This window comes from Syngnathoides biaculeatus, chromosome 10 (genome assembly GCF_019802595.1).
Source record: "Syngnathoides biaculeatus isolate LvHL_M chromosome 10, ASM1980259v1, whole genome shotgun sequence".
NCBI lineage: Eukaryota > Metazoa > Chordata > Actinopteri > Syngnathiformes > Syngnathidae > Syngnathoides > Syngnathoides biaculeatus.
In genome coordinates this window covers 23759114-23773331 of record NC_084649.1, presented here as the reverse complement: position 1 = coordinate 23773331, position 14218 = coordinate 23759114, and the positions used below count along the sequence as shown (strand labels likewise).

At 41.4% G+C, this 14218-nt stretch overlaps 1 protein-coding gene across 1 annotated transcript; it reads right to left on the bottom strand.

The window, feature by feature from the left end:
• Window positions 1–4174: 4174 nt before the first annotated feature.
• mybphb (myosin binding protein Hb) lies at window positions 4175–13095 on the bottom strand. The gene is made up of 12 exons (XM_061832581.1): window positions 12671–13095; window positions 10306–10374; window positions 10090–10224; window positions 8683–8850; window positions 7003–7091; window positions 6732–6927; window positions 6280–6419; window positions 6043–6202; window positions 5842–5978; window positions 5332–5518; window positions 5203–5256; window positions 4175–4459 (listed from the first exon to the last, which is right to left on the bottom strand). The coding sequence occupies exons 1-11, from the start codon at window positions 12951–12953 to the stop codon at window positions 5225–5227; spliced, it is 1596 nt and encodes a 531-aa protein (XP_061688565.1). The 5' UTR covers window positions 12954–13095; the 3' UTR covers window positions 4175–4459; window positions 5203–5224.
• Window positions 13096–14218: the final 1123 nt, after the last annotated feature.

Genomic DNA, 14218 nt, shown 5'->3' with positions numbered 1-14218 from the left:
AGACTGAAATCAAGCTCGAGGTGTTTACAAGGATGGTCCCGATATGAAAAATGGATGTCTTTATTTGTGTGTGTTGTAATTGCCAAAACTGTGTCCAGAATTCATGTATTTACAATATTCAACAATAACAAATAAGGTGCAATTATTTATTCAAAATGAGACGTCTATTTGAGAGGAGTCGTTTGTTTGTATAAAAACAGCTAAGCAGTTTTTTCTCTTTCAACTTTTACAACTACAGACAAGAAGCCCACCTGTATTATTGTTATCAAAACAAACAATTTCAATTTTGTGTGAAATCTTGTGTTTATTAGAGAGACGTTAAGACCCTTATTTCTTGGGGGCGGGGGTCTTTCGCCCAAACTTTACAGTTTAATCAAGCACATACAAGCACTGTACCAGGCTTACATTGGAAAGAAAGACATACAGTAGTTATATTAATTTACCTTCATCCAAACAACTCCCAGGTGATGATTAGTATAATGAATATCAAAATTAAAATAGTGTTGAGAGAGCATTTATCTGCTGACTTATTGATAGCTGCCAGGTGTTTGTATGTAATGAGGTCTTTATTTGTACAAATGCAAACATTTATATTCTGGTCTTTGTGGTTCAATGACGTTTAGTCAACTTCCACTGACCATTTCCCGTCTGAACCGTTAGAGGGCGCCACAGAACAGTGTTTTTGGCAGTGTTTTTCTCAAAATTCGACAACAAACATGTAGAATTGAAACTGGCCGTGTGAACTTGACATTTTTTCGGTTGTGGTAAAAGGAAGGATTTTTTTATTCAACTTGGTCAGCCCAAAAAAAAAGCTAAGTGCAAAGGAAAGACATGACGTTAACTTTTCCCAAAATATGCTGTGAAGCACTATCATCATAACATAGCAAAAAACTCATTTCACGCATTTTTTTTGTTTTGAAAATATTAAATTTTAAGTCAATCAGATATATTTTTGGAAATAATGAATTGCAATGGTAAATACACGCTAAACGCATTGTTCATTTGTTGTCTCTGCGACGTCCTATTTCATACAGAAAATTTAAACTTGTTTCCTCGCATTTGAAAATCTCATTCAATTTTCAGAGTTCTGTATTATGAAATTCATCCAAAAAAATTTTTGACAGAAAATGTGTTTTCTTGCTTACCCACTGATAAAGTTTGGGAAAATATTTACATCGCTTTTTCGCGAAAAATCGTCAGCCTATAAAGGTGAAGCAGAGAGTGAACGGTGAACAACGACAACCGTAAAGAAAACTTTGTTCAAGTGAATTAAGTTAATCAGAAAAGTATTAAAAAAAACTCTTTACAAACAAACCTTAACAGTGTCAAAGTAAATCTTTTCTAATTTACCTGTGGAATGTTTTGTCACAGCCACGAAACTAGCGTCGCTGCATCGTTTGTTTTGGGAGTATCAAGACGACTTCAGTTTTGGTGGCCAATGAACCATCCATTCTATTTTTTTTTTTTTTTTTTTTTTTTTAGATCAGTGCTTCTCACACAAGCACACCTTAAACACAATTTACACTTTTCATTGTGACTAACCTACTCTTTCAAATCATGAAAACAGAAGTGTGAACAGATTTATCATTTATCACAATAACCAAGTAAGGAGACCGCGCCTGTCTTGCGTGCCAGCGCCTGCAGATCCTGATCGTCACTATTCCTGTAAATCCTCGACTGCATAGCTGCGCGACCGCCGCCGCGTGCTTGTCGCGTGAGAGTTGGCTGCCGGGATGCCGAGCGCCCCGGCGCCAATTCCATGAATTTACTGCTGCTGCGTGCTCTTGAATTAGTCGACATGCGATTTGGTTTTAGGCAGGGGGTGTTCATGAACCCCCTCAAAAGATTAAAAGTAACCTGAGCCTGTTAGATTTGCATCATAATCATTTTGATTATGCACCAGGACAGTAGTGGTTTTTTTTTTTTTTTTTTGGGGGGGGGTTGACCTTTAAGCACCAAAATAATAGGGATCGGCTATCGTGAATATTTATTTGTAACATACTCGAATACAAATAGTCTGGTGAGTGGGTTCATAATCGAGGAAAATAGTGTGTGTTCAATAGTTCTGGACCAGTCAAGACTCTAGTCCCTAAGAAACTTGATTTGGATGGTTGACAGGGTAAAATAATTCTTAATAAAATAGCGTCTCCGTCGCTACCATCGGTGACTTCAGGGCAGCACCGACTGCCGGGGAAAAATTCCTTGTGTGTTTTTCCACACTTGCCCTTTAAAGCTGATTCTGATTCCAAATCATCTATTTTAAGTGATTTCCAACTTACTTAAATCCAAATGGTTAAAATAAAGACAATATTCTTCATAAAATAGTGTCTCCGTTGCTACCATCGGTGACTCCAGGGCAGCACCGACTGCCGGGGAAACATTCCTTGTGTGTTTTTCCACACTTGGCCATTAAAGCTGATTCTGATTCTGATTCCAAATCATCTATTTTAAGTGGTTTCCAACTTACTCAAATCCAAATGGTTAGAATAAGGGAAATAATCTCTTTTTTTCCCCACATAGCATCCTTAAATCCCAGTTTCTGGGTGCTTATTTACCGGGTTTCTATTTCAATGAGCCATCTAATTTTATTTATTTATTTTATTTACTTTATTATTTTACACACGCGCAAAAGATGATGGTGGTTTTTTTTTTTTTTTTTTTTTTAATTCTCATAGAACCAGACAACTACCAAACAAATAGTTTTTAGGAGGCTTAACACGAGGAAAATAGTTGCCGGGTTGCCCCAAACCACCTCATTTAAGCAGTCTGCGACTTCGGTGGACCAGCCAGGAAACTGCTCGTCCCGAACATGGCGGAACCCAAATCATTTGGATGGTGGACTCGGTACTGACATTAAGGAAAATAGTCTCTCTCTCTTGTTGCCTTGGTAACCCAAAATCACGACCGTTGAAAGTTGTGTGTGCTGATTTCCCTGTAGAAAACGTTGCCGCACGCTAAGAACAATGATCAGAGAGCGTTTATTTCAACATTTGTTAGCATCTGGGTTATTGTCATGTAATTTGATTCAAAAAGGTAAATATCCTGGCTAAAAAAAAAATAGATAATTCCATTTTTTAATGCTCCTTTGATTTTATGAGCGCACGTCCATTCCATCCAGAAACAGCCATGCTTGAACTCCTATTTTCAAAGTTTTTAATCATTTAAAATTACACCCCATCATAGTGAAGAAAAATACAAAACAGCAAAGACATTAATAGCTTCATAGGGACCGTGCGAAATTGCACAATTTACATCCGTTGGCCTTCAAACTCTCCAGAGTGCATAAGTGATACCAACTACCGTAATTTCCAGCTTCGAGCAAAAAAGGTAAGAGTGAGACCGGTGGAATATATGTGCCGAGGAAGGGACTTTTACCGGTCCGGCCCTGTTAGCGCTGCGCTAGCATGTTACTGCCGTGTCTCTGTGATTTTTACCGGTATGTTTATTTTTTTTTTTAACCAGGTGTCTTAGCGCGCCGTTAGCATTAGCGCGGCACCACTTGCGTTAAACTCTCTGTGTATTGTTTTTCTTTGTAATTATCTCGTGTTTCAATGTGGCCATTTGCGGCTTTTACACAGCTGTGGCGTAGCTACCAAATAGTATTTCCTATACAAATGTATTCAGTGAGGCTTGTAATCAGGTGCGCTCTGTAGGCCAGAAATTACGGTACTCATTAAACCCATTAGACTCTTGTCTTTATACAAACCTAACCCTATAATAATGCTTAAGATATGCAATACGTCTGACACTTTCACAAATTCATACATACCTCAGAAAAATAATCTATTTTTCTGTCCGCTATTGTGTGAATGCAAAATGGCTTCCACGTCCTCAAACTTCAGATCACAGATCCCTCTGGTGCATTGGAGCAACGTAATGGGGCTCTCTTCAGTGGTAATAACGACAAAAGTTAAAAAGCAGGACGGGGAAAAAAAATTAATGAAAAAAAATTGGAACTCTACAAAACCCTATGATGCAAAAAGCAAATTCACAAAACATGTTGTAAATTATGACATTTCACTTGGGGCACGTAACGATAAAAACATTTGGGGATTTTGGGAGTTTGGAAAATAAAACATGAGCACTTGTTTCTTTTTCGTTTTAATCATAACAACTGCAAATAATTCAAACATTATTAAAATAAGTAATTTCAAAAAGGAATAAAGTGGGCTACGTCTTTAGCATATTTGATCAAATTATATGAAACTGATCCGTTTTCATGAGTTAGCTTTGTTAGCATCTTTTAGCCTCTCACCACATCCTTCATAAAAAAAAACAACAACAACAACAACAACGGACGCTAACTAAATGAGTCGTTCGTACAAACGTTATATGTTGAGTTTGTTGCCATTTTGGGAGGTGGAGTGGGGTGAAATGATGGCGGACACGGATTTGGGGTTGTGGTCATCATATGTATGTACTGTACTGTACATGTTCTTCCAAGGAATCCTGAACCTTCCTGTAGGGGGTAGAAAAAGTATTAACACGCACAAAATGCGTTCATGACGAAAGGGGGAGATCTAATTTTAGACGAGGCTTTAGGTGTCTCGCACCTTGCGCCGCGAAGGGCCCCGCGATCTCGGCTCCTAAATTTGGGACGTCGACATACACGGACAAGTCACCGCGAGCGCAACAGGTGTTCGCTTCGTTTTGGAGCATGTCCAAGGCACACTCGAAAGCGGTTTTGAGGGTGGATAAAATGGAACGACCCGCTAAAACTGAAATTATTAAAATGTGGACGTCCATTGAGCAGGCAGCAGATTTGCCTGCTGAGTCGTGGAAATGTGAGCGAGTCTCTTGAAAAAGAAGCGAAGCTACCAATGTCATTTGTGAATTCTGCCGTTTTGGCACCTCGTCCCGGTTTAGTGGCCGCTCCATGTCGGGAAAAGGGTGCCGTGGAGTTCACCTGGACTGCCTCGTGACTTTTTAAGACCTAGTGGCAGGGTTTTTGGATGGCTGGAATAGTGACAAAACGGGTTAAACTGCCGGTGGTTTATTTGAACTGTTTGAAAATCAGAGAGCTACCAATTGTTTATTAGAAGTTACGTCTCTCATGTGTTTTAATGTTGGGGTTCCATAAAAATTTGGGAGGTATGGGTCAGTGATAGGAATTAAATGCAGGGTGTGGTTGCCGATGGGTGAATTAGTGCACCTTTGGCGTTGTCAATAAATCTCCCCAAGTTGGCTGCGATCAGTTCTTACCTTTGCCAATGACGATGACCACTTATTTCTTTTCTGCCTCTGGAATAATCGGCTCTGTTTATAACGGAGGCACCGTGTTAGTCTTCGGGGAGCTTCACCCCCAATGAACATCTTATTTTATTTACGTACGTCGGACTTCCAACTTGCAGCTGACCGTGACCTCGCCGTGGTTGTTCCTGGCTCGGCAGGTGTAAACGCCTCCGTCGAAGCTCACCGGCTTGCGGATCTCGAGGGAGCAGATGCCCTGCACGCAGATCTGACGGAATTTGGGGTCATCGCCGATGATCATCTGGTTTTTCAGCCATTCGATCTTGGGCTGCAGGGGGGAGGAAGACAGATTTAGATTGGGGTTTTTATTTGGTTGTGGCTATGGGGATAGTACCAACATTTGATGTGGATTTGGAGGATGGTTTCTATTTGTGTTATAGATGAATGCTCTAGTCATTGTAGAGTTTTGACATGCCGACGATGCCCTGGGATTGCCAGAGATATCTCCTCACCTAACCCATCACCCCTGCTGGCCTTTTCTAACTCCCTCTCATTCGGACACAAAGTATACCAATCCCACTAAGAACCTCTTCATCTGACATAGCTAATGACAGCAGGTAAAAGGGAGAGAATGGGGGCAGAGAATCGTACCTTGGGGTATCCCCTCACGGAGCACAGCAACTTGGTGCTGTAACCAACCGTGGTGGCTCGGTTGGCCAGGGACGTGGTGAACTTAGGCGCCTCGCTGAAGTCGTGCTCGTGGTACTCTGGTGCCTTGTACTCGATGCCTGCGGTAAATAAAAGTCTTGTTGAAGAGAAAAGTCGAACTGTAGTTCAGAATAAATCTCTTACCCATTTTGAGGATCTTGGCCTCATCCTTGGTGATGGCCGCCTCCTCGCTGACTCCACACTTGTTCTCTGAGAACACCCGGAACTTGTAGATGTTGCCCATGATGAGGTCCGAGATGGTGGCGTTGAGTCTGTGGTAATGCTCCAGCACGGTGAACCAGTCCTGTCAACAAACCCCCGCAACTCTCGTCAGGATCCAAGCTGTCTCGTAACTACGTCGGGTGACAGTGCTCGTCTTACTCCGGTCTTCTTGTCGGCCTTCTGGATGGTGTAGCCTGTGATTTCTGTGTTGCCGTTGTCTTTGGGCACAGTCCACTCCAAAGCCACGTTGAAGCCCCACGTGTCCGCGATTTTGACGCTGGCTGGAGGTCCAGGAAGTTCTGTGAATGCAGAAGACAAAACATTAGCAAACATTCCAGAATCTCCTTAATTTATTTAAGAATCAATATCTTATTTCATTCCCTTTATACATGATGTTCATCTTGAGATAATGAGGTAATCATTTGAATGATTTGAAAGGAGTCGATTTGAAATGAAATTTTTTAAAATTTCGCTCGAGTTGTGACCAGACAGTGTTTTATTTTTACTTAGCTAAAGAGATGATGTATTTAAGAGAGTACATAATGTGTTTAAGGTTTATTTTTTGCAAGGAGGACTTTACTTTTGACAAAACCACAGATGCTAACACCTACCAACAATCTGCAGGGTGACTGCGGCCTTGTCCTCAAAGTCGTCCACTTTGACGCACATCTCGTAGACGCCGGAGTCGTCCCTCTCGGCCGCTCGTATGAAGAGGATGCTGTCCCTCTCCGTGCTGCGAATGTTCACCCTTCCCCTCTCCAGGGGCTGGCCGTTCTTGGTCCAGCTCACCACGGGCTTGGGTTTGCCCTTGAGGACACCAGACCGTTCATTTTTTTAGGTCAAGTGCGAGACGTGAGGCGGCTTTGCTGGTCTTGTGCTTACTGTGAAGGGGATGGTCAGGTTGATCTTGTCTCCAACCTGCGCCACGTATCGCTGCCTAAGGAAGCGAGGTAGGCGCACCTTGGGACGATCTAAGGAAGAAGAAAACAACGACAATATTTGTTTAGTTTTTTTCAAAAGTCAGTTTAAGGAAAGCTTTTTTAAATTCAGTTTAAGGAATGAATCTTTTGAGTCAGGTAGTAAAAAGTAAATTCTCCCTCAAGTCTTTGACATAAATATGAATTTTTTCATCATTTTAATCCTATGATTTACAACTTTTGTGCCAGTTGCTGACATGGTTGGGCGGAGCCTCCGGCGCACATCCGAGCCACATTGCTAAGTGCGGCTGGACTATGGTTCTACCCGCTATCTTTTGCTTATTCCTCATCATATTAGTATTCCGTTTTTTCCTTCCTCGTGGTTTGTCTGTATGTCGCCTTAGTCTCCCTTTTTTTCTTGTTTTTCTAACTTAGCTTCTGTTTCATTGTTTCTTTCATCTGTGCGCTAACTTGCAGCTAGTTCTGTTCAGTCCTGTGAGTCTGTTGTTGTGGCTAACTCGTGTGGTTAGATCAAGTCCTTTCTTTAGTCCTCTTGTTTGTGTGGCTATTCTAATTTCTGTAATAAATCTCATATTCTTTTTCCCACTTAGCCATTCTTTCATTCTTTTATTCAGTATTTTTTTCATATACCGCTGTTTTTCATTGTATTTACCATCCAGTATGAAGCAAACTCCTAGCTCAATGTTTTGTTTTCTTGCAGCATTGACCCTTTTTTGTTCAATAAAATCCTTGTCAAATCTCCGATTATTTTTTGATTTAGATGGGATTAAGCCAACAGACATTTTTGGCGTATTTCGAGATCTCAAGTACCATTAATAACATTCTGGGATTTCACGAGAAGCTGTTTTTTTCAGTGTAGCAGCATTTTTAACTGTAAATAGCGCATCAGTGTTTACATCATAAAGTGTTCAGGTATCTTGAAAAAATCAGCCATAAAACATAGCTAGCGGTCACTCACTTGTGGATTCGGCTGAACAATCAGAAATGCGAGAATAAGCGGAAACGCCACTAACGTCAACTTTATGTCACTTGGAGCAGATTAGCTGCGCTGAAAAATTGCACTGTGCCTTCCAAAATAAGAGGCTGTCATGAGATTTGAGTGCCACCTGAGACCAGTCAACACCGCTCCCCCGCAAACAGACAGGAATTCAACCTCCACCACACCACGGACGCCCACCTGCTGGCCCTCAGCTCACTCGACGCAATCCGTCTCCCGCGAGCTCGATGCCTGCGCAAGCCCGATAATGGCCGCGGACATCCCAGCTATTTTTCCACAGCTTTGGAGACCGTTTGAAGGAAACCATTGATAAAATGCTTTCTATTCCTAGCGTACCCGCCAAGAAGTGTATGACAACCCAACTAGTTGCTAGCTGGGGAGACAATTGGGCTCAAGGTTTTACGCTAATGAGCCAGAAGTGGTCTTTTCTGTCTTGTCATGGTCTCTCTTACAGGACACCACCAAGACAAATATTTTCTCGATGGTCTTTACCTCGTTACCTCATTTACCAGTATAGCCATAATTATATTTCCTCAAATATTGTTTATTTAGTCTCCTGAAGTGAGTGGCAGCCATTCATTAGATGTAAATTGATGTTCTTTAAGATTTGAATATGTCCCGTCTTACCGGCAACCTCCTTCACCAGGACAGCCTCGGGGAGGGCAACGGGCGGACTTCGTCCTCCGGCGTTCAGGGCCACTACGCGGATCTTGAGCCGGTCTCCGGTGGTCTGGTTCTTGATGATATAACGGCAAGACTTCTGCAGGTCCTCGTTGACTGCCTTCCAGTCCTCGGCTGCAAGGATAAGGTTGACGTTCAGGTGAAATGTGACAACTGTATTTCGGTCTTTGTGTGTGGGTAAGGCGGGTGTCCTTAAGATAACCTAAAGCAGAATCCCTTCCCCCCACAAACATTTTAAAGCAACTACCAAATTCTATGTTATTAAATAACATACTGTAGCATGATTCACTTTTTGGGCTTCATTACATAGCCAACCTTTTTCAAAATCATATTTATATTGTGGATTTTTGGCTGTAACGTGGGATTTTGTGGCGATTATTTTTCCATACAGTTAGTGCAGACTTTTATTTGGGATTCTGTCACCGTTATTAAAAGAAGTTAAATTACACCTGACTTAAATGAGACAGCTGAAGGTTTATGATAAAGTTGTTGGGTGTTCATTGTTTGATAATTTAATATAGACTACCACCACTAGCTAGAATGTATTGTCATCCCTCCGCAGGTGGTTAGGATAGAGGAAGTGTAGGTACATCCTCTGGTGCACTTTCAATCACTTTATTCAACAAAAAATAATGGAATATGGTACAATAATCACTAGCACATTCTTCGATCTACAGAAGGCCTCAAGTGACCCCGTCACTCAACACGCAGAGCGGCTAACGTTTTAGCCATTTGCTGAATTTTATGTTGTGCTGAGGTCACACTCACAAGACAAAAGACCTAAAAAATGGTACCACCCCCCTCAAGAGCTAGCTTTTAGTCTTACAGTAGAATGGCCGAAATGACTCAGTCCTTGTAGGGCACTCTGAGATGTCGACACACCCTTTGACGCCACAAGTGGGGGGTTGCGGTAGGGGGACAGCTGTGAGCCCACACGACCCAAACACTTCTGGAACGACGCACCTTCAGCTGTCCTGTGTTTTCCACAGTACTTTACAACTTTTTCTCATCTGACTTGACAATCTTCTCGCAACATCACCACCTTTTTTTATCCGAGTACTGGCAGAAATTTCTTCCTTTAGCGTTTTAAATTTTTCTTTAATATTTCTGCTGCACTCTCGAGATAAGTGCGTCTTAAATCATAATCTGTGATCTTTCATACACAGCGGTAGTCCACAAACTTGTGAGCTGACCACTAATGCAAGAAATCCTCCATCAGCTGCCCTTCTGAATCCCGTCTGGTGAGTTCCAGGGTCAGCTGAGCGTCTAGCGAGCAGTGTATAAATATCACCTCTGGCTTCCCAGCTTTGCGGCGGGTGCACCTGGCACTTAAACCTGCACACTGGGACTCACTTCCATCCTTGCACACCTCGACGGTGTAGCCATCTAGGCCGGAGAGCCCGACGACCTCCGGTTGACTCCAGATGATCGTCACCGAAGTGTCGTTCTTGTCCTCCACGAACAGATCCACGGGGGCGCTCGTGGGCTCTGCAAACAGTGACGATAAAACTCATTCATGGATTAAATCGATTCTCGATTCAGCAGCGGCTGTGTGGGCGCAGGGGTTACCTTTGGGCGGAGGTGGCGGCGGTGTGGGTTCTTTAGGCTCTTCGGGCACAGGGGGCTCGCCGGCTTCAGCTGAACGGCCATAGGGAGAATTATCAGCGGCAGAAGCAGCAGCAAAAACATTTTTATTTCGATTCTTCTATTTTTTTTAACCAATTTGTCAAAAAATAAAGAGGTGAACATGAACAAATGGTCTTAAAAATGACTCAAACAACAAAAATTAATCAATTTTGAGTAAAATTATCTGCAAAGAACAAGAAATTGACTCGGCAATTTCTCAAAACAAAACATTTCTCACCTCAAAAGTACTTTATTTATACTCCCCATACGTAGAGAAATTTGGTATGTCTTATTTTACCATAAATGTATGATAGGATCCATCGATCCATCCATCCATTTTCTTTGCCGCTTATCCCTCACGAGGGTCGCGGGGAGTGCCGGAGCCTATCCCAGCTGTCAACTTGGAGGAGGCAGGGTACACCCTGAACCGGTTGCCAGCCAATCGCAGGGCACATGGAGACAAACAGTCGCACTCACAATCACATAATTTAGAGTGTCCAATTAATATTGCATGTTTTTGGGATGTGGGAGGAAACCGGAGTGCCCGGAGAAAACCCACGCAGGCACGGAGAGAACATGCAAACTCCACACAGGTGGGGTCCGGGATTGAACCCAGGACCTCAGAACTGTGAGGCCAACGCTTCACCAGCTGAACCTCCGTGCTGCCAATGAGAATACCAAATCATTAGCAATTGATATTAATCTCGACAAAAAGCAAACAATGTAATTTTCAAGAAAAAAGCTTGAAGCATGTGTGATGCTCTCAGACAAAAACTGCCTGGTAAGAAGTCTTATGTAGGCAAACAAAGATGAAGCATATTTCAATTTAGGATATTTCATCAGGATTAGGTTTTGGTGTTTGCAGTGTAGCAGCTATGAATAAATGTAAGTAGAAAATGAGGGCATGTGACAAATGGTAAAGTGTTTGCTTTTAATAATGTTCACAGTTATCGTACGCCTGGTTGGAAAAGGTACTTCTATAGCAAGCGTATAGTACTGTAAAGTAGCAGACGGTTCACACGGAGCACTTGTGGCTCGACCGTGCCAATGTTATTTGGAGCACGAGCAGTATTTTGTTTCCGACATGCCGACGTTAATGTCGGCCCATTTAATGTGTAAAGCAAGAACACGTTGGCTCGACGTCGACGGCCGTTAATTAAAAAAAAAAAAAAAAAAACGGGAAACAAAAAACGAGTGCGTCACGGATGGGCAGGTGTTTGTAACAGAAGATGCGGCATCTGCTGAGGCGCTATCGCTGCGGCGAGTTTACTTTTTATCATGCTCAAATGACAATTATCTCAGTCTGGAATTAAAAAAATAAGATTAATATTGAGCTAAAACTATTTCAGTGGAGGTTTTGTTCATAAACAATTAAAATATTGCTGTATTTCCCCGAATAAATGATTATTTACTTAATTAGAAGGGCAAGCTACGTAGATGCGTATTATAAACGAGTACTAAGGGAATTGTAACTGTACATATCACAACGTAGCTGCATCATAATAGCAAGTTGGCAAACTTTTAGCCATTTTGTTTACTGCGTGCCAGCGTTTGCGATTCCAAACGTAAAGTTAAGTGGCGGGAACGGGAATGGACGTTACAGAGCGCTTTCTGCACGGCTGTAAGACTGCGCCGGTGCCATTTGTCACGTCGGGTTAAGCGTTAAGTGGAGTCTAGCGGACGTTGCGCAGAGATTGCACCAAGACCATTTGTTGATGCCATTTGTCGTATCGCTTAATGACACTTTAGTTCTATTTAAATCTCATCATCGTCCAGGGTGGACACGGCTGTGAGACCATGCCGACACATGGCCATAAACAAAATTGTACAAAGCGCATTTGAAACATCGCTGTGAGACCATGCCAATCTCGAATTTTAAATCCCGCATGCCAGAGTTAATGTATTTCAATATTTATGTGATTTTATTGTCGTGTGGTCCGGATAGACCGCAAAGGAAGCGTTTGCGGCACGGCTGTGAGACTATTAAAAAAAAAAAGTTTCCTAAAAGCTCGCTATTATTCTGCTACAGGAGTGAAAACCACCCCAACAAGAGGTTCATTTCATTGAGATATGTAACAAAAATATTGTTTTTTTTTTGGCACGGTGGAGCTATGTGCATGTGTAGTTCGTAACTGTAACAAAATGTGATTGAGAAGTTGTATATTATATATATACTCCTAAACATGGTGTAAGGTGACATTAAAACGCTATCGTACAAAGTTTGTTTGCTCCCGAACATAAAGAACAAGCAGTTTCATAATGGTAAATGGCGTCAAATACTTTTTAGAATTCCACACAGAAGCCTTACCATCAGCTGGTGCCCCTTCGGCGGCTTCGCCCGGAGGAGCAGCGGGGGCCTCGCCCTCCACGGCAGCCGCGGAGGCCTCGGCAGGTGCGGCCGGCTCGGCGTCAGCGGCGGGCGGCGCCTCCGTCGGTTCGGTCGGTGGCGCCGGGGGGGCCTCTTCCACGACCGGAACGGGCTCGGGAGCCGGTGCTGGGGCCGGTTCCGGTGCCGGTGCGGGCTGTGGCGCCTTTTGCGCCTTCTTAAGGGGGGCGGGTTTCTTCTTGATTGGGGCAGGCTTGGAAGGCATGTTGGCAGCTAATTCCCAAGAGGCGCACAAAACGAGAAAGGCCTTCGACTGTATCCAATTCCACAAGTTTCACTGGAGAGGAGCGCTTATATACAAGCCCTCGGGCCCCCCGAGAGAGGCGGGCCCTGCCCTCTTTGCAATGGACGGAACCGACACCGCTTGACTGACTTCGAGCTCAACGACGCCAAGTTTTAAGCCCCGAATGAAGGAAAGTCTTGAGGCAATCACCAAATTAGAATAACTGAATCAATTACTTAATGAAATGTATGCACAATTAGTATTAGTCAACTCATTTTATATTTTGTTTTATTTATATAAAATTAACAAGCCATTTAATACAAATAAGAAATTTATAAGTAAAATGGTAAATAGTTTTGTTACATTATTCAGAATAAATTTCCAAATTATTTCATCAAATCTATCGCCAAAGGTTGAATATTAGCTAAATTGATTTTACTACTATTTTCCTTTTTTATCATTTAAAATACTGTTATAAAAATGTATTGAAAAGTCAAAATATTGTAATATTGTTTAACATTTGAATTTCGTGGTTACAGTAAATGCGCTAATTTTTACATTTATTTTACAAAACTAATTTTAATAAATTATGGATAAGTATAGTTTATACAATTTAAAATGGAAATACCCAATTATTGTATAAGAAATGAAATATTAAATGTATAGCTAGAATGCGTTATTTTAAAATTGATTCACAATATATTGACATTTTTAAATCCTTTTTAAAAACAAATATGTTTAAGTCTTTATTTACAATAAATTAAATTAATTTACAATATTTGTTACACGCACGCTACAGATTAAGTTTTTATTTTATATATTTTATTTACAATATGCACCCAATTATTTTTCATAAAAACAAAACATTACATTTTAATAAAGTTAATTTAAAAAACTAAATGATCTAAAATCTTTTTTAGATTTATATTCGTTACCTTTTATTTTATTTTATTTTATATTTTTAAAGTTTATTCACCCAAAAATAAACTATTTTTGAATTATAAATAACATTCTAAATTATAAATAACACACTAACATTTACAGTAGCCAATTATTTAATACAAATTGTGAACTCATCCTGCAAATTATTATTTTTTTTTTTAACTTTTTTTCCTAATGTGATCAATTACATTAAGTTAACTGAGATATACGAGATAAAACTGATGGTCTTTTTTGGGGGGGGGGGGCAATTCAATGAAGCGAGAAGAAGCAGCTGATGAAATATAACATGAACTTTATTGATTTGA